We start from the raw sequence: 20,430 nt of genomic DNA, 5'->3' as shown, positions 1-20,430 counted from the left end.
ACCTGCATAGAAACACCCTTCAAAAATTGTATACATGGACTATCTCCACGCCCAAAACAAACCTACACGCCCTGCATATCTTCTGCATCCTGTGTCTCCCCGCCATCGTCTATAGAGATCTCCATAGCATCACCGTCTTTAAAAAACACAACATGTAGCAAGCGGCATAGTGTTGCTTGCATAGAAACCTTTATCAACAAATCCATCAGCAGCATGGCACCAACCTGCGGCATCCGATCATCCGAAGCAAACACTAGCAAAACCTCATCTGTAGGCACTTTAAGCGGTAATGGAAAAGGCGGCAAGCCTTGCATACCCTGTATCCTTGCCATAGCTTTAACAACCAAAATCTGTGACTCGTCATCAACATCGACCACTGGATCGTCGAATCCCCAATCATCTTCATCAAGACATTCTTCTTTAGTCAATCTTCTTCAGTCAATATGGCCTGACCATCACAAGGCATGAGAGAGGGGGTTGGGGAGAGAGGGTTGCCCAACCCCCTGGTCTTCACAAACTGGCTCTTCACCTGTAACCTGCCGTTCTTTGACCAAATTATCGACATACATAACATCGTAGGTCTCATACCTTGAGAAAGCAGACTCTGTTTCCCATGTGCTGTCTATATCTAAGGCACTGCTATAGCTCGGACACAGCTCGGATTTCTCCACAAAACTCACCGAGTTTGACACTTCAACTATTTTCTCCACTGCTTGCTTTTCAGAAGCTACCTGGTCAAGCACATCAGACGGTACCCGGTAGACTCCTTTCTGCAGCTGCTGAGGCCTCATAGGTCCACATGGTATCGTCTCCATTCTGTCATCACACCTATTTGCTGCTACCACATGTGCATCAACAAAGGGTCGGATTACCTGAGCCTCTTCCCTAGCAATTAACCTTGGCACCAATGGACTCGCCAGAACCTACTTTGCCTGCTGCTTCATTAAAAGCTTCTTCGTCCTGCTCTACGCATAGGCTACTGCCTCCTCGTACGTGCACAGTCCATCCATATCGACTTTATCATGCACTTTGACATGCAAGCAGTCCACAAACTTGGTCATCTTTAAAAAATCTACATTCTCTACAACAGTTACCTTAACCAACTTGCTCCATATGGCCTCGAACTCGATCCCACACAAATGCTTGGAAATCACCGTCAAGGCTTTGCTTTAGGTTGTCCATCATCTGCTTCACTTCACTCCATTGCGAGTTGGCCACATATCGGCTTTGGAATGCCACTTCCAATGTGCCCCAATCCAGCTTTTCTTCAGCCTGCAAGCTCTCATACCATACCTTTGCTTTGCCACGAACCAGGAGCGGGAAAGCTTGAACCACTCCCTCTTCTCTTGACAAGCCACTCTCCAACAAAAAAAGGCCGTAGTCTTGCAGCCAGACCTCAGCATCTTTAGCACCTGTAAAAGTCGAAAAACCCGACCACATCTTTCTTAGCAGCACTTGTTCTTTGAACTTGGAAACACCGCAATACCGTCTTCAACTTCACCAAGGAGCAATCAGTAGCTCCCCAGTGGGGGCACCACTGATGGGATGGGGGAAATGGGAACACACCCGATACACAAGCTAACTGCCTCTCTATAGCCCAACAGATATCCAACACCCCAAGCCACACAAAAACCGTACACACGTACACTATCCACCAACCTTCACACCATAGACTCGCCTACGAGCAACTTCGGCTACACACAATCACCTTTACCGATGCACACACCAATGCACCCATATCTGTAACCACACTCACATCGAGAGACATCGCAATGCCTCGACCGCATACAAATCCAGTCTCAAACTGCTCTCTCTCTCTCTCTCTCTCTCTCTCTCTCTCTCTCTCTCTCTCTCTCTCTGCACACACACACAAAAGACCCAGAGCCACCGCTACCACGGGTGCTATGCACGAGACGAGATAGCCGAGAAGAATGATAGCAAATCTAATCCCAAAATCTAATCCAACCAGACCATACAATCACTCATGCATAGCAACAAAACAAGTTTTCGGGTACACTGGTGTCATCGGCCATAGCTTTGTAGCCAATGATTTCCCTATGCGTTCGATCCATGGCCACCGGCTTCTCTATTACGTGCGGCATTCTTCACAACTGCAATTTGTGATCGATTGGTACTCTTTCTCCATTCCTGGCTTCCGGCAGCCCTTGGGGGCCCCTTTACCTTCCCCTACCTGCACTTGATGGCCCTTTCCTCCAACCCAATAACGCTCCCCAGCACCTTCAAGCTACCCTCGGCCCCGGCGGCCTTGCTGCAATGACGCCCCACCTCCTCTTTCCCTTCTCATGCAGCCCATGGCGCACCTGTAGCTGGCCAACCCTTGCTCTGTCATCCAATGCTCAGGACCCTGGCGGCATTTCCATTATGGCCAGACCCTTCGATTCCCTGACTGTCTTCAACCAAAAAAAAAAAAAACGCTGCCCTCTTCTAAAAATAGCGCTGCCCTGCAGCTCTCCTTCAAGCCACAACCGGCCCATTCTCTCGCGACCATGCCATCTCCACTGGCCTGCCTTGATGGTGTCACCACCCCCGTTCACCTGCAGCGCTGCATGGCAGCCAACTCAGGCCCGCCACCTCCACTGCATAGCCCACCACGCTACTCCTTTCACTGGCGCCCGCCCTCCTCGTCTTCTTCTCTGCAATCGACCCGGAGGTCCCGCCTCCACCGGCTGCAGCCCCTTCTACTGTGCCCCCCAATGGGCTCCTCTCACAAGCCGACCCCCATGCACCTTCTCCTCAGCCCCTGGCGGCCACTTCTTTCCTCGCATGCAGGCTCCAAGTGGCCTTGCAACAGCGCCCACTTCCTCATGCAAGCTCCACCTGTCCTGGCGGCCCCTCCATGCCCACCTGCTCCTCGTCGACTGCAGACGAGCCTTTTTTTATTTATAGCTTGGCTATCTTTTTTAAAAAAAAGGACCTATCTTGCCTTATATAGCTTGTGTGGTTCCCAGCCGAGGATGACCGGAATCTCAATCACCGCCAAGCCGGTAGACCTCAAGGCCATGATAACCGAGTCCATCGAGCAATAGCTTTGTAATTTGCCAATAGTGGAGGGCATCCCGATTGCGGTCCACACCGAACTTGCCGTAATTACGACAACTAACCTCACTTCAATCTTCTGGCCTTGAAATAGTCCTCCAAAAAGAACCCCATGACCAAATAATGGGACCATAGAGTCGCCATAGAGTAAATTCCCTGCATTGACGAGCATTTTACTTATGAGAGATTAAAACTGATGCCTGACCTGCTAATTGCCACATCTGGCATACACATCTTTGTGGGACCTAGTCCTGGTTGCACCTGGTACTTGTCCAAGCCTTCTGCTATCACACTCTCTGCTGCCCTTTTGTTGACATTTTCCATGGTCCGACACACCTTGAGTGCACCAACGTGTATGATGTCCAACTCGTGAGTTTGAAGTGAAATTCACTCCACGGGTTCCTCACAACATTGGTAACTGACAATAACTTTTAAAATTGAATTTGACCACTTTTTGTGCAAGTTATGATCATTACCAGCAATGAATTTGCCTAGATCCTTGTGTGGTATTTGCAAACTCAAAAATGCTTCAAATTCGATGAAATTTGGCCCATATGCTTCCTAAATGCTCTAGATCACAAGGATGCACTCAATTGTAACTTTTGACCTCAGATATGGCCTCCAACACTACAAGAGGTTGTGTGCTCTTGTGACGCTGTTAGCGATGGAAATACATTGGGTTTTTATAACCCCCGGCGTCGCTAAAACCGTCGCTACGAGCGTCGCTACGAGAGCGTCGCTATAGGCGTCGCTATATGCGTCTCTATCAGCGTCGCTATATAGCGATGCCTATAGCGATGCCTATAGCGACGGTCTCACAGAAGACTATAGCGACGCTCATAGCGACGCTACAGAGCCATAAATAGCGACGCTTATAGCGACGCCCGAGAGAATATTTTTTTGGTGTCAGGGCATTGAATGCCCTGCCACCCATCAACCATATTGTACTTGATTCACTTTTTAAAAAAAAGTGCAAAGGTAAATAAGAGACCCAAAATAGTCACCCACAAGACGCATTGTTTGCAAAATTGACAATTGTACACATCATAAGCAAAATGAATTGATTGGCAAATGTAATAATGACAATTGTACAACATCATAGGCATAAAGAATTTATTGGCAAAAGGAACTGCGGTGACAAATGTAATAATATACATGGTTCAAAAAGACGTATAAAATCCGTCTTATGATACATAAGCTATGAGAAACCCTAAACTAATGCTATCTAGCTACGGCTAAACTGACGTCGTCTAGTCAGACGTCTCATCGCGTCCAAGCGGCGTATCTGTCGGATTCTGCAAAAAAAGACAATAAGACAGTTTTCAGTAAATATAAACATATAACGACATTTATAAAACAATACAAAAAATAAAAAAGAGTAAACCCTAATACTAACCATGCCGCCGCGAGAACTGAGAATGTCCATCAGGGCGTTTAAGCCCTTCCTGCTTGCGTACTCGCGCTCGTACGGTGTGGGATCACGTCCTGTCATCGACCACTGTCAAAACATACAAAGATTTCATTATGTTAGAACTAAAAAACTCATAAACCCCAAACTATCGAACATGCATAAAGAGCAATGTGAAAAGACTTACAAAATCGGCCTCAAATGATGCCCATCCACCGCTCCCCAAGTGGTGCGAGCTCCCTGCCTCTACTCGCGCTCTGGCTGCATCCTTTTGTTGCTTCCACTTGTCGGGATTCTCGCGCGCTGCTTTCTTCGCATTCTTCCAATCTTCTTTGGCCAGCCAATCTGGCCTGTTCCACCCATTCTTGATTGCTTTTTTCACTTCGGAACGCTTGTGTTTGCAGTATTCGCGCATTCGAATCTTCATCAGGTCTTCATTGAAGCGCTGATCCCGTGTTGGAACGGGAAACTCATCATGAAGTATGCTGATGACTCTGTTTTTTAAATCACTTGGTACTTCACTCCATTTGTTTAGTATATAGTGTCTAAACAGCTGAGAGCAAAGACCACGCATGCGCGAGATCACCTTCTTGCCATCATCATCCATGATGATGCCGCCGCTGATGTCGACGGAGTAAGGCAAGCCCTCTGGCCGGTGACGCGTGAACCTGGGTGTCCCGGCAGGGGTCTCTAGCGGCGTGTCGATGGGGGTACGGACGTCAGGTGTCTCCATCGGCGTCTGGGCCCCGAAGCGAGGAGTGTCGAGTGGGGTGGCTCCTGGCGGAGTAGGTAGAGGTGTGTAGCTTCTAGGAACGGTCAGCCGTGCAAAACCTGGCGTAGACGGCGATGCTGTGGCTGGTGTGGGGGCGGGCAAAGAAGGGGAGGGTAAAGAGCCTCGTCGAACACGAGGCGGTGTGGAGGCATCGGTGGCGGAATCCCCACAACAACCGCCACCGCCACCACTAGAGCGCCGGTGTCTAGACGAGTGTGACGCTCGTCTCGTCGACTCCGAAGCTTCGGAGCGCGCCGAATGCTCCGAAAGAGAGGGAGATGCGGATGGTGTAGGAACGCGCGATGATGCGCCAGAGCGATGACGCTCCACGTACCACTGTCTCTGCTGCGGTGACAAAGAAGAAAGAAACTCCTCATCATCCATACCTGCATTAAACACACGAATATTTAAACTTAATATTGAATGAATAGAGTAGACAATGACGCAAAGACCATTAAATACAATGACGTAATGACGCATATAAATACAATGACGCAATGAATCGAGTGATAGAAGAGGCAAGTCGAAAACAGAGCTTTTACAGCACAGAGCAAAATTGTTCAAATACAATATTTGTGGCTTTAAGAGATCTCTCTCTCATCCTCGCATAACTCAGCATAACTTCCTATATCTATATAGAGCTCTCCGTTTAAACACATATCCTCTGTTTCATTTTGTAGCTCCTCTGCATGCACCCCATATAGAGTAGTAGCATCTTGATGCTCGTCTGGCACCACCGCAGCGGCTTCTGATTGAGCATCTTCTCTAATCTCCTCCATTGATGTCGTTGTGATTGGCACATGGTAGCCTTCATACGTCCTTGCACTACGAGGGGCTACCTCTATGACGTACCACCAGTTTGATGTAGACTTTGTAGGATGAAATACTACCTGCCAGAGCCACATAACTTACATGAGAGCTTTCAAGCACATAACTTGTAAAAGGGGGATGTTAACTATTTATATACTTACTTGTTCACAATGCTCGGGTAGTACGAAAGTGTCTCTTAGGTCAGTCCATTTCTTAGTAGAATCCACCTCAAGAAAACCAGACTCTCCTCTACGCACAGTAGCATTGCGACCCTCCATGATTATCTTGAACCATTGCACGTCGAATAAGTCGACAAAAAATCCTCTGTAATCGATCCTCAAAATCTCTTGCAGCGTGCCGAAGTAAGTGAGTTCCGCCACCACAGGATCTGCATCAGAGGAACGTCGTCGACTAGACTGTTCAAATTTTGCCTTGATTCCACAATCTTGAGTAAAACGCTTTTTGTCGATTCGTTCCACCCTAACATGTCGACCTTTACACCATGCTGCTGTGTATGACTTATACTACAACGAACAAAGATTATGAGTGGCCGTTCAAACGTTTATAAATAAAGTCACTTGCTAGTCGTACATTGCAAACTTACCTTGGTCGCGCAACCCCGAGAGTACTCCCACTCTTCTTCAGTCACTTCGTCACCGCATTGTTGTGCGCTTTTCAATTGGTTGTGCAACCATCTTAAGCTCATGAAGGTTGGTAGGCTCTCCAGAACCGCTGGATAGTGCATCGGTGGTCGTCTTCCCCGTCTCCACTCGATTCGTGCCCTTTGTCGCTCTTGCTTTGCATCCTCATATTGTGAAATCCACTTTTGCATCACTGGATTGTGAAGCATGCAAAATCGGTTGATTTTAGCCTCTAGATCTTCCGTCATCTTCTTCTCAACACCGAGATTGCACATGACAATCCCAGATATGCGCTCATCATCTATGGTTCGCCATAGCGTGTCCCGGGATTTATCAAATCCGTCTAGCCACTCTCCAATGTACACTAGGGACTCTAATACCAACCAACCTTCTGCCATGCTACCCTCCGGACGTGCCTTTTGACGCACATATCCCTTAAGCGTTTTCATGAAACGCTCTAAGAAGAACATCCATCTCGAATGAAATGTGCCAGCTATTTCCACCTCATCAACTATGTGAACAAGAAGATGCACCTGAATGGTTAGCATTGTAGTAGGAAAATGTTTCTCAAACATGCACACAAGCTCCGCAGCATTTAGTTTGGCGAATGGTATGGAGTCTACGTCGATCTCCTTTTGTGAGATCCATTGCACCAGCTTTGCAAGTTTGTAGATTGTGTTACGGATGTCAAGAGACAAACATCCCTCAATGGCAACCGGTAAGATAAACTGTAAAGTATGTGTAGCAATGATATTAAAGTCCACATTTTATGCAATGATATTAAAGTCCACTATGAACGTACCTGACACATTTTATGCCAATCGTGTGACTTCAAACCGGTAAGCTTTCCTTCTTTAGTAAAACACGTTCGGAGCGAGTGCATTACGCCAGTGGGGGTCCGCAAAGATCGAATGGCCTCTTTTACTTTGCGTTCTTGGGCTCCTGTGAAAATCCATGGTGCTTTAGGGAGTTTTATCGATCCATCAGACGCTGTTTGCGGCCAATATTGCTCCATACGATCCACATTTCTAAGGTCAACTCTGGCTCCCAAAGTATCTTTCTTGCCGGTCAAATGGTCCCATAGTAGATTACCCACATTCTTGAATATGTGCATTGGATCGAGCAAGTGATTGATCACGAGTCGGGGCCAGTATGGTAACTCGTACCATAGAGATAGTCTCTTCATCCCTGGAGGCAATCCGTCATCGCACATCTCCTTCTGCTCTAACCATGCTTGTGCAGACATCCTTGGTGGCTCTCTTCCCAAAAAGCCGTCGCGTAACACATGATTCTCTGGAAGATACGCTTGATGACCTTCGTAGATTTGCTTCTTCAGTGAGGGTGCCCTACGTGCATTCAGTCTAGGTCCACATGTGACACATGCTCTGTATCCGCTTGTTTGAAGCCCTGCATGTATACACATGATAATAGATCAACTATGGGAAAAAACAAGATTTACAGTGTCTGAGTGAGGAGTGTCAATAGATCACCTGAGCATTCTGTTAGCCCGGGATAGTCATGCATGGTCCACATTAGAATACCTCTGATCAAAGCATTCCGTCGTCCTGTGTGTCGGCTCATATCCACCACCTCTATGCCAATCCACAATTGTTGTAGCTCTTCCAATAGTGGACGAAGATACACATCCATATTCCACGCTTTATATCGCCCTGGCACAATCAAGCTTAGCCATAGGTGCCCCTTCTTCGTAGTCAACCACGGGGGAATGTTGTAGTTGACGATGACAACGGGCCATACACTGTAAGATGTTGATCTTTGACCAAATGGATTTACGCCATCCATAGCCAGGCCTAAGCGCAAATTTCGAGCTTCCCTGGCAAAATCCGACCATGTTCCATCTATATGTTTCCAGGCTGCGCAATCTGCAGGAATTCGTAGCACACCATCCGAAGATTTATTCTCCTCATGCCATGATGCTAGGGCGGCCATGGACTTACATTCGAAGAAATGCTTGATGCGAGGAAGCAAAGGAAAATGTCGCAAAACCTTTTGTGGAATTTTTGTCCCGTGGAGATCTACTCGATATCTTTTGGAATCACATTTCGGACACTTCTCCATGTCTGTGTATTCCCCTCTGAAAAGAATGCAGTCATTAGGACAAGCGTGGATAGAATTGTAATCCATCCCCAAGTTTCGCAAAATCTTTCTTGCTTCATCTCGGGAATCTGGCATCACATTGTCAGCTGGTAGTATGTGCTCTTTCAGCAATCTACACAACATAAAAATATGATACAGTCGTGTAAAAATCTATCAGATCATTATACATTTAGAGTTCTATTAAAGTAAACTAATTGTAATAGATCACTTGAAAAGCGCTGTGACGCTAGTGTCACTCCATCCAAACTTTGCTTGCATGTTGAGAAGAACCAGGAGTGCTTTCAATCTAGACATACGTGCTGCATTATACAATGACGTATCGGCTTCACTTTTCATATCATCATAGATAAGCCTTTCTGAATCCATGATCGTCTCGATCATTTCATCAATCTCGGGCTCAGACATTGCCTCGTTGGGAATGTGCTCTGCATGATCATCCCCCAAGCTGTCAGAGGCTACATCTTGTGGCCTCACATATGCTGCTTGACCAAAGCGCCTGCGAACACGTCTATTGGGTTGCAAGATTGCTGCTTGTTGGCTAGCGTCAGAGTCCGACGAGTTATAATTGGCAACAACTCGATCTATAATAGATGGATCGAACTCGCCAAATTCGCGAACGTGCTGCAAAGAAACACGTCTTGTCCGTCGCACAGCATGCTTGCATTGATTACAAGGACATAAGACCCTCGTTGAGAGATAGGTGTTTCGATTGGATGGTCCCACATCCTCGTCGCTACTCATAATGAGGATAAAAAACTTATAACCTGGACAACAAATTTAATATTCTATTGGCATTCTTCGTCTTATCTCTCTCTCTCTCTCTCTCTCTCTCTCTCTCTCTCTCTCTCTCTCTTTATCTCACATTCTCTAGTCATGTCCAATCCCTGCACACCTCGGTCTAGAGGTGCACGGAGATCAGAACCACCGGGTTATCATCTCGTCTTTATTGGTCAATACCTATATTTGTGGGTACAAGAAATCTACACACCCACGTCTACATGATACTGCATGTAGTGGACAAAATCCCTTTGCCTCTTCTCTAGCTGTAGCACTTCACTTCATCTTAACATCTTTTCACAGTAGATCTTTTCACTGTTCGTCTAACTCTAAACCCTAAACCGTAAGTAATTCTTGCGTGGACTCGATCTAACGTAAATAAGCGTAAATCTAAATAAACGTAAATCTAACTAAAAATAAAGCTAAATCTAATTTAACGTAAGTCTAATGACTAGAGGTTGTCTAGATGGTCATTGTGTCGGGGATGTAGTGACTCTTGCCGCCCTGAAGATCCACCTTCTTCCCTATCTTCTGAAGACATTTCACCAGTACTTTTGGATCGACGGAGCCCACCATGAGTGAACACAGCAATACCCTATATTCCATTGAGGGCTTTCTTCACCCGCTTCATGTAGGCATCGCAGTCTATGGAGACCTAAATCTAATTTAATATAACGTAAATCTAAATCTAGCTTAAATAAACGTAAATCTAGTTAAAAATAAACCTAAATCTAATTTAATGTAAGTCTACATATAACCTAATCTTTAACGTCTTTTAAGATAGTTTCCTACGACGTTATAACTCTCTTCTTCTTGTGTGTGTACGCGTGTGTGGATGTGTGTGCCAATAAAAAGAGATAAACGGTATAACCTTTCTATCACCCATGCCAAGTATGATAGATTGATTATGCCATTTCTCTCTTGAATAATAGGTCTTCAGTTCAACTCCTCGTCGGTTAGATCTTTAGGTCTTTTAATTTTAATTAGTTTCCTACGACGTTAAATTAGTTTCTCTCTCTTTCTCTTTCAATGTGTGTGCGTTTTTTTGGATCGTATGCATGTTTTCTCTCTCTTTTTCTGTCTCAATGTGTGCGTTTTTTGTTTATGCATGTTCTCTCTCTCTTTTCCTCTCTCAATGCGTGCGTTTTTTGTTTATGCATGCTCTCTCTCTCTTTTTCTCTCTCAATGCGTGCGTTTTTTGTTTATGCATGCTCTCTCTCTATTTTTCTCTCTCAATGTGTGTGCATTCTTTGTTTATGTATGTGTGTGTGCGTTTTTGTTTTTGTTTGTACTCTCTCTCTCTCTCTCTCGCTCTCACAAAACACTGTGTGTGTGTGTGTATGTGTGTGTGTGAGAGAGAAAGAGAGGGAGAGAGAAAGAGGGGAAGGGAACATGAGAATGAGGAGAGGGAAGGAGCATACCTGGCTCTCCTTCCTCTCCTCGTGTGTGTGTGTGTGTGTGTGTGTGTGTGTGTGTGTGTGTGTGTGTGTGTGGAGAAGAAAAAGAGAGAGAAAGAGAGAGAGTGAGGGAGAGCGTTACCTGCTCTTTGCTTGAGGGCGTCGAAAAACTCAGATATGAGATCTGAGTTTTTGGGCGCGCTCGGTTATTTTTTTTACCCCAGCCGGCGTCGCTATGAGCGTCGCTATAAGCGTCGCTATGAGCGTCGCAAATTTACAAATAAATTTGCGACGCTCATAGCGACGCCGGGAAATTTTTTTTTGAGCGTCGCCGTGTGAGCGTCGCTAATATGAAGAACCTCTTGTAGTGCAAGACATCATACATGTATGATACATATGTGGTCAGAATTCAGTTATGTTTCTACTAGAGGCACCCCTTGCTGTATACAACAAAAATATGTGCTCATAGCAAATTTTGGAACTCAAAAATGCACAAATTCAATCATCAGTTTTTGACAAGGAAATCCCCTGAACGAGTAAAATCCCCTTAACTCTCAATCTATAAGCCCAAATAAAATGAAATTTGGTGTATGTGCTCAACACAACATGCAGAAGATGGGTATAATGTCAAAAGTTCATTTTTACTGCCAAAATCACCCTTCAGACATCATACATGTATGATGTCTGGTGATGAATTTTTGGACAGAATTCATTCACAAGCATTCCCAAGTCTCCCACACTAGTTTTCAAGCACTTCTGTCAATTTTCATGCAAGAATGTGCTTTGAATCACAAGCTAGTTCCCTATTCTTTTAGTTCCAACACTCCGTCTTTTGTCTTTTGGGTGTCACGGATGAGTTAGGACACGAGTCTCAAAATATACTCAGGGTAAAACCCCCCTTTTGAACACTTTTGTGTAGTCAAAATTTTCAAATTTGGTCTCCAGATGCCCCTTGAGACATCATAAACGTGTGATGTCCAAGTTTTCAGAATTTTAATTTTTCTTCACAAAGCTTTTGCACATGCCCTCTTATGTGCTCAACATCAATCAATCATACAAAAATATCAACAGAAAGCCGTTTATTGCATTTTTTCCTCATAAGCAGACTTTTTTGAGATTTTAAATATAACAAGCACTTCAACAAATATATCTGTCATGAATAGCTCTAGATCAAAATCAAATCACTTACCTAAAGCTACTCCTACAAATCATATGGGGTTTTGCATCTATGAGTAGAAAAACAGTTCAATGCCACACACAGATTAGCAAAAGCTTTTATCACCTCACAAATCACTCAACCACCAATAAGTACTCCGATCTACATCTAATACTACAAATCCTAACTAAATCTACCTCGTGGAACCCTTGACAAGACACACGCTTCTTGGCTATCCACTTGATCTTGAAATGCCTCTTTCGGATCCACTTCAAAAAAATGCTTTCTTTAGCCTAAACTAAAGCAAACAACCATCACACGAGTCTTAGTAGGATTACTTACTCCCTTGCGTCCTCGACAATGGTGCCAATGTTGCGGGAGAAAATCACACCACCCATAAAGTGCATGAGACACAACCTAGATCAACATAATGTCAATTGAGGACACGGATGGCACGATACACACACGGAGGCAATCTCTTTAGCTTGTCAGGCTGAGACCATCCCACACATACAACACTTTGGAAGGCTAACTAAACCACAATCTAGAATCTCAGTACTCTCAACTATACCACCAACCCACATGCACACAAACAGAAGGAAACTCACTAAATCATACCAGAATTGTATGAAACTAAAGGAACACCATCCTCTCACTAGGATACACCTGTATGTCCCAAAGCCTCTACACTCAAAACCCTCACTCTAGACCCATCTGCAAAAAAACGCATATGAAGACAGACCGGATTTTGGAAGTGCCCAAAACTGAAATCTATGAGTACCTATGCGTAGCTTAGGTACTCATAGCTTATGTCACCAAGATTCTAATGACTACTTGCAAGCAAAAAACAGACTTTGTTAGATACACTTACGACCACAACTAGCTCATAGATGCATTAGCATGTTCGCTCCAATTTTGCAAGGAATGCTTGGCATTGTCGCATAGCTCTTATTGATCCTAGCACGATGTTGTTGTCGGATCTCCAATGTGATGAATGAGCAGGGAGTAGTGCCAAGATGAAGCTCACTCTCTCTCTCTTCCTCTCTCACACACAGTTGACGGCAGCTTGAAACTTGATTATGATAAAAGTTCTCTTTACAAAAAGACCTAGATACCTTATATACTAAGTCTACCATAAGTTAAACCTAAAATAGATTTCAAGGGGTAAGATGGCTTTGTATGTACAATCTGGAAGTTCCATTGCACCCCGGCTTCTACAACTAGACTAGCTACTTATTACAAATGATGTCTCTAACTATAATCAGCAGCATTTCATAACTCTCAGAGAATAAGGATTTGGTACAAAAATTGAGTTATGTCGTGGCTTCCAAGCAAGATTGAAAGCGAGTCAAACATTGGAAAAAACTACCCAACACCTAACATGGAAACTTCAAAGCTTGAAGCTTATAAAACTTTGGCACAAATCACACAATCAATGCTGGAAACACAAAAAAAAAGAGTTGAAAATCATTGGAAATCCAGCAAGAAACGAAACAAAACCAGAACCAAAGGAAACTAGAGACACTAAAGAACCAAGGGATTCTTTAGTTAGAATTGGCAAACCTGAATTGATAATTTCAAATACAATGAGGATGGGTTAGAAGGAATCCCCTTAGTGGAGGAAGATTGATCAAATCATCTGTGAGAATGAGCTCGGGAGGTGATTGATGGAAGCCTAATCTTGAAATCAGCTTGAATCAAAGTAGTGTGGCTAGACCAACCACCCAAGGAGCTAGATGGATAATCTTTGTATGGAGATTGGGGGTGAGAGAGATCAAGCCTACCAAAAGTCCAAACACTCAAAACTTTACCCTCATATCTAGGAAAGAATGAATAAAAATCACTAGTGTGTAAGACGAAAAAATTGAATCGAGCAAAATAGAATTTGGATATGGATAACTTGCAATCTATCACATCAAAACATATTCAATGTACCATCACATTGGGGGTGAGTTTTTGAAGATAAGACCACAACTATAGAAAGATGTGCAAGGCACCTTATAAAAAATGGGCCTAACAGGACTAACCCAAGAAAACATTGAAGGATTGTATAAATAATAACAGGGAAAAATTGTTAAATCTGTACCTATGAACAAGGTAGGAGATTACTTATGAAGGAAACAAGGGGAACACAACTCTTTGGGTACAATATAACTATGTAACGACCATGGCTATTCTAAATAGTGGGATAGGTATTTCCATGGCAACAAAAGCAGGCAGAAAGACGTGCAATCAGGTAGATATAGACAAAATTTCAATTGGCAGATGGGCACATTGAAAAACCCATGGGTTACTAGAAAATTTGATAGTTAGCTCTTGCGGGATTGACTACCAGCACACATTTTCAATTGTGGATTTTGCAAAAAAATTGAACTATGAAATCATCTTGGGAAACCTTTTATAAGGCAAATACAATTGATGTAAGACAAGGGAAATGATTATCTCTACTTGAAATAGTTTGGATCAATTAAGTGGGAAAACGTGAAAGACCAATCATATAAGGATGTCCTGAAAACACCACTCCAAGAGTTGGATTCTCTGACTTTGGCTGAAACTAAATTTCCATCATGGTGGTTGAACAATTTTGGATGTGTGGAGCCTCAGAGAATGAAAGTTTATGGTGTGAGGTTTGCACCTTGGATCAAGATGTACACGAGACTAACTATATACCAGAACTTGTCACCATGGATGTTTGTGTCAATGAGTCTACACCTACTCTATTTTGCGATAAAGAGGGCTATGAAATTATTTCCATCCAAATGGTGATAATTGAACTTTTGGATGAATTCAAATATTTTTCGATCACTATGATGATGCCAGTGATGAACTAGAGGAGAAAACGCTCACAAGTGATGGATCCGGCTGTGAGAAAGAGCACGTGAGAGAAAAACTACTGTTGTGACAAGGGATTTTTTATTATGAATTTTCCAATCAACATTGGAGATGACAACATAGATATCGTAAGAAATGGAAAAACAAATAGGGAATAAATCAGAATGTGTCAAAAATAGGAGACAAAACTCAATTTTTGACGATGGTAGATGCAAAATATTGTATCAAGGATAAGATCACTCATAGGTACCCTATTACAGAGAAACAAAAAAACATGAAGCGGCAACCCAACACAAATCAAACCGAAAAGGCCTTCAATGACAAAAAGGATAAGATCACTCATAGATATCTTATTACAGAGAAACAAAAAAACATGAAGCGGCAACCCAACCAAAGAAAAGACCTTCAATGACGAGAACGAAGTGGAAAGTTAAGTACATGGAGTTAAAGAGAACCTTAAAAGAGGTATGTACCACTAAAATGGAGTCCAATAGTGACAAACTGGGGGCTATCAGTGTTCCATCTCATTAGAAGAAATATACTTTGCAGGATCAATGGATCATAGTGGAGCAACCAATGAGATAGCGTAAGGAACCTCGAAAATCCTATGAGGGTCCGGCTTAGATGATCATAGCTCAAGTAGATTCAAAGACCCCATTTCCAATCACACCACGAATGATCAAGAAATTGGCATTGTATTAGTTGTTAGCTAGAAGTCTATATTGGAAAAACAAGGATGGGATTCTACTTCTGTGCATAAGCTCCAAAGAACAAGATAACTACTTAGATCAATTTCATATAACTATATTGGGAATCCATTTTGCAGAAGTACAAACTTTGTGAATAACATGAAAAGGAATTTAATGGACTACTATGAAGAAAGATGTTCATGCCTATGTGAACAATTGTTCCTAGTGCAAGAAACGAGCAGCCATTCCACATGAAAATTTGTTGGAGGTATCCGTTACACCTAAGTGGAGTAGATATCTTGTGGAGTACTTGACGAATTGAAATTTTTGAAAGACATGAGCAAACAAAGACAGAGAGAAACTGAGACCGAAGCAGTCAATTATTCCATGATTGGCTAGCAACTCTATACGCGAGGAAAGGAACAATAGCTTAGACTGTGTGCCAATGGAGATGAATGCATTCCTATCTTAGAACAAGCACATGCAGGGCTAGCTAAGGTTCATGAAACCATGGCCATAGTAATACTGATGGCTGGTACATGGTGGCCAACTATGTTAGTTGACACAAAAGAATTTTCTAGACGATGTGACTCATGTTAGAGAGAAAATATGCCAATGATAATTGACAGACTGTCATTGAGACCAATGATGGGAGCAAGAGAATTTGCTAAGTGGGGTATAGAGTTTTTTGGTCCAATATAACCACCTCCTTACAAAACTCAGGTGCAATACAGTATTGTGTGGTCACAAATTATTTGACTAAGTGGGCAGAACCTAGAGCCATTAGGAAGAAGGATGCATGAACCATCACCACATTCTTGTATGAATGTATATTTATGCGATATGGGATTCCTGTTGAGCTTGTGATTGATCGAGGGACACACTTACTCAACAAGGTGATAGAGAGTTTTCTTAAGGAGTTTATGGTTGACCATAACAAATCTGCACCCTATCATCCTCAAGAAAATGGCCAAGTAGAGCATACGAATAAAATCCTAAGTTCGCTCTATGGTCTTACATGGTTTCACTTAAAAAAACTCTAAACACCACTCAATTCAACTTAGTCTATGGACTTGAAGAAATATTACCAATGGAGGTTTTACTGCCAACCCTCAAAGCTGCACACAAATTAGAGTGGAAAGGTCATGAACTATTGGAATGACTTGAAAGCTTAGAACAGTTAGGCGAGCAAAGACTAGCCACTAACATGCACATCTATGCTAAAAAAAGAAAACAAAAACAATTATTTGACTCACATTTGTTCAAGCAAGGAGATCTAGTATTAGTTTACCCGTTGAAACAACACATCCCTAAATTCAAGCAAAAAGGGACATGGTCCTTTTGTAATTGAGTGTTTCACCAAGTGGGGCGGTTAAATTAGCCACCTTAGATGGGGAAATAATGGAAAATTGGATTAGTGGATGTCGATTGAGAAAGTACCATATGCCATTGACTAATGATCTCTTGCAAAGAATGCATGCAGCCAAGGAGCACAAGCTAAAATGATGGTGCATCTAGAGTCGATCCATGCTATGAGGAGTGCAATGTTGGGCTATGTGTGCTCATGAGGGCATGCCAAAGTGGTCAGATAGATCTAAAGTTCAAGGTAAGGCAAAGGGTGGTAAATGTGTATGCTTTACGTGTTTTTTTGGGCCAGAGTTCTTTGCTATTGTGCCTTTTAAGCATGGCTAGTTAGGGAGTGAAAATTTCAAAATGAAAGTTCTAAAGGTGGCCCTCAATGTGGTCTAAAAGCTGGCGTAGGCGGCTCCTTAATCGGAGCTATGGAGTGCCAGTTGTGTGCCAGTTTGGCTGCCTCAATAGGTGTTCCAACACAAGTTTTTTGGGCTTGCCAACAAGAAGGAAGCATGCAATATATGAAGTTAGAAAGAGTTGACCGCTCGTCAATCAAGAACTCGATCGGCAAAATATGGCAAATTGAATTTTGCGGTAGCCGGGTGACTTTTCCTGTTTTTGGGACAGTCGCTCAAGGGTACGGGAAATCTGGAAAATGGATCCAACAGTGCAAATTGAAGTAGGGAACCCATGCTCAAGGTGGGATGTTACGGTGAGTCCATCTGATACGTAAGCACAAAGGGAGGGCAAGTCAAAGATGAAGCAAAACAAGATTTTAAAAGGGGCTTTAGAAGGAGTTGTTTAGGAGGTCTAAATAAGGTGGATCCCCTAGATCCAGCACGTGGCACATATCAAATCCCATATGTGAGGGGAAGTCCTATGGGCACGGGTTATAAGTACCACATTGGAGTTCTCTCACAGGTATCCAAGTGGTGGAGGTGGAGCTCTTGGAGCTTGTGGCTATGGCGTTCGTCGAGCCTACCGCTGCATGGGTCTGCTCGTGGCATCTTGGCTACCAACCAGGTATTCTTATATGGAGTAGGTGGTAAATTTATTGTCATACAAAGTGCATGGTAGGAAACTTTGGTGAGGACCTCCAATGCTCCCAAGTAACTGATTCCATTTGATGTTTTGGTGCTCTTCAAAGTGTTGAGCACATAAGAGGCACGGTCTATTTGCATTGGGAACTTCATCTTTAAGGTAGTAGTAAATACTCATGCCATTGCATGGTTTGGGCATGTGTACCTTGGTGGTCTCTTGGATGTAAAGTGGAAGTGTTGATATTATTATTGGAATTAGGGTTGCAGGGAAACACACATAGCTTGGAGAAGATGCAGGAAGCTCAAGGCACACAACAAAGAGTATATTACTTAGTGTGCAATGGAAAAATAAGATAGCCCTAGAGTGATGGGTGTATATACAATGCACGGGGGAAAAAACCTCCTAGTGAGGGAAAAAATGCCTCGACGGTTCTAAGTGCGTTCACGCACATCATTATCACATGTATATGGTAACAAATCCCCCCTAGGAGTGATGTGGTGAACAAGAGTTGGCACATATAGTATAGGGAGTAAGCCCCAATCCACAAAGGGAGTAAGCCCAAATCTTTGTGGAAACATTCAAACTTCTCACGAGACAATGCCTTTGTGAAAAGATCTGTGAGGTTGTCCTGTGTTGGCACATAAGCCAAGCTGATCTTTCCTGCTGAGAGTCTCTCTCTAACATAGTGGTAATGCATCTGAATATGTTTTGTTCAAGCATGAAAAATTGGGCTCCTTGCAACTGCCAATGCGCTCTGACTATCAATGTAGATGATGTTGGCAGTGTCCTCTCCACCAGCACCCAAATCAGCCATAAGGCGTCTAAGCCATACACACTCGATTGTAGCTATGAAGACTACCTTGTACTCAGACTCACAACTGGAAGTGGCCAAAGTAGGTTGCTTCTTGCTCAACCATGATATGCATGAGCTTCCTGATAACCCAATTTGAGTATGAAAAAGCATGTAAGTCTGGTGGCAATGATCCACCCTTGGGATAAATCAACCCAAGATATAAAGTGCCAATCAAGTAGCAAAAGATTTGCTTGACAGCCTGTCAATGCTTAGCCCCTAGGCTATGCATAAATCTGCTGACCTGTGAGATTGCAAACTGAATATTTGACTTTGTGTTGCATACATAAATAAGGCATACAATAGCAGTTTGGTAAAGAGTGACATCAACAGGATCACCAGCATATGAAGACTAAATCTCAAACCTGTTTCCATGGGAGTGGCAATAGGTTTGCAATCCTCAAGTCCAAACTTAGATAGCAATGTCTCTATGTAACTTCTCTAACACAAGGCAATGCCACCACCACACTACTTAAACTGTATGCCCAAGTAATGATGCAACAACCCCAAATCTTTCATCTTGAAAATAGCATTCAAATCAGCCTTAAATCAATATGTGACTCATTTGGATCAATAATCATCCACATATAGAATAACGATGAGAAGTACATCACCCTCACGCTTTACATACAAAGTGATTTCTGTTGGACTGTTACAAAATCCTCCTTTGACCAGATGAGTGCCAGCTTTCTCATACCAAGCAAGAGGAGATTGCTTCAACCCATATAAAGCTTTCTTACATCTGCACATGCACTTTATCCTCCTATCCTTTCTTGAAAAAAAGGAGGATGCGCTACACAAACTTCCTTAAATATGTTACCATTCAAGAAAGCAGTAACAATGTTTGATTGATGTACATCCCAACCAAAATGAGATGCCAATGCACATAGAAAATGCACAATAGTCATACAAAAAGTGGGAGAAAAATTCTCTTCATAATCTATGCCTTTCTATTGTGCATAGCCTTTTGCAACAAGGTGATCCTTATAGCAATCAATCTCACCATCTAGCTTGTATTTCAACTTGTAAACCCACTTTGTACCAATGGACTTTTTTCTAGGAGGCAAATCACATAAAGTCCATTTGTCATTTTCTGTAAGAGCATCATATTTTGATTGCGTGGCTGCTATCCAATTTTCAAAATTTTGTGCTTCATCAAAAGACAGATGTTTCTCAACATCACATAAACTGGAAATAGCCAAAGCATAGCAATATGATGCATAAAATGTATGGCGAGAACTTGAACGAGTGCAACTAGACAAAGATGTATCCAATTTACTATCACACAAAGTATGCACTAGCTATTTTGGTATACCTCTAGCCTACTCAATCTCAACCCTTTCCTCATCAAGAACATCATGCACATCTACATCAAAAATTGGCTGATCTATAACATTTTAAAAAACCCCCATAGGATGTACATTTGCCTCATTGGAATTTACATTCAAGCTTCCACCACTAAAAAAGGCAATAAATTGTCATAAATGTCATGTGAGCTTACATTATTGTCTCTAGTAGATGACAACAAG

At 43.0% G+C, this 20,430-nt stretch overlaps 1 protein-coding gene and 1 pseudogene across 1 annotated transcript; both read right to left on the bottom strand.

Moving 5' to 3' along the window:
* Nucleotides 1–444: 444 nt before the first annotated feature.
* On the bottom strand, nucleotides 445–953 carry LOC147447586 (uncharacterized). Its single transcript, XM_086524364.1, has one exon. The coding sequence runs from the start codon at nucleotides 813–815 to the stop codon at nucleotides 456–458; it is 360 nt and encodes a 119-aa protein (XP_086380490.1). The 5' UTR covers nucleotides 816–953; the 3' UTR covers nucleotides 445–455.
* Nucleotides 825–2,884, bottom strand: LOC147447585 (uncharacterized; annotated as a pseudogene).
* Nucleotides 2,885–20,430: the final 17,546 nt, after the last annotated feature.

The sequence above is a fragment of the Adiantum capillus-veneris genome, chromosome 11 (genome assembly GCF_014529385.1).
Source record: "Adiantum capillus-veneris isolate H3 chromosome 11, ASM1452938v2, whole genome shotgun sequence".
Classification (NCBI taxonomy): Eukaryota; Viridiplantae; Streptophyta; class Polypodiopsida; order Polypodiales; family Pteridaceae; genus Adiantum; species Adiantum capillus-veneris.
The sequence above is the reverse complement of the archived record's forward strand: the minus strand, read 5'-3'. Positions and strand labels throughout refer to the sequence as shown.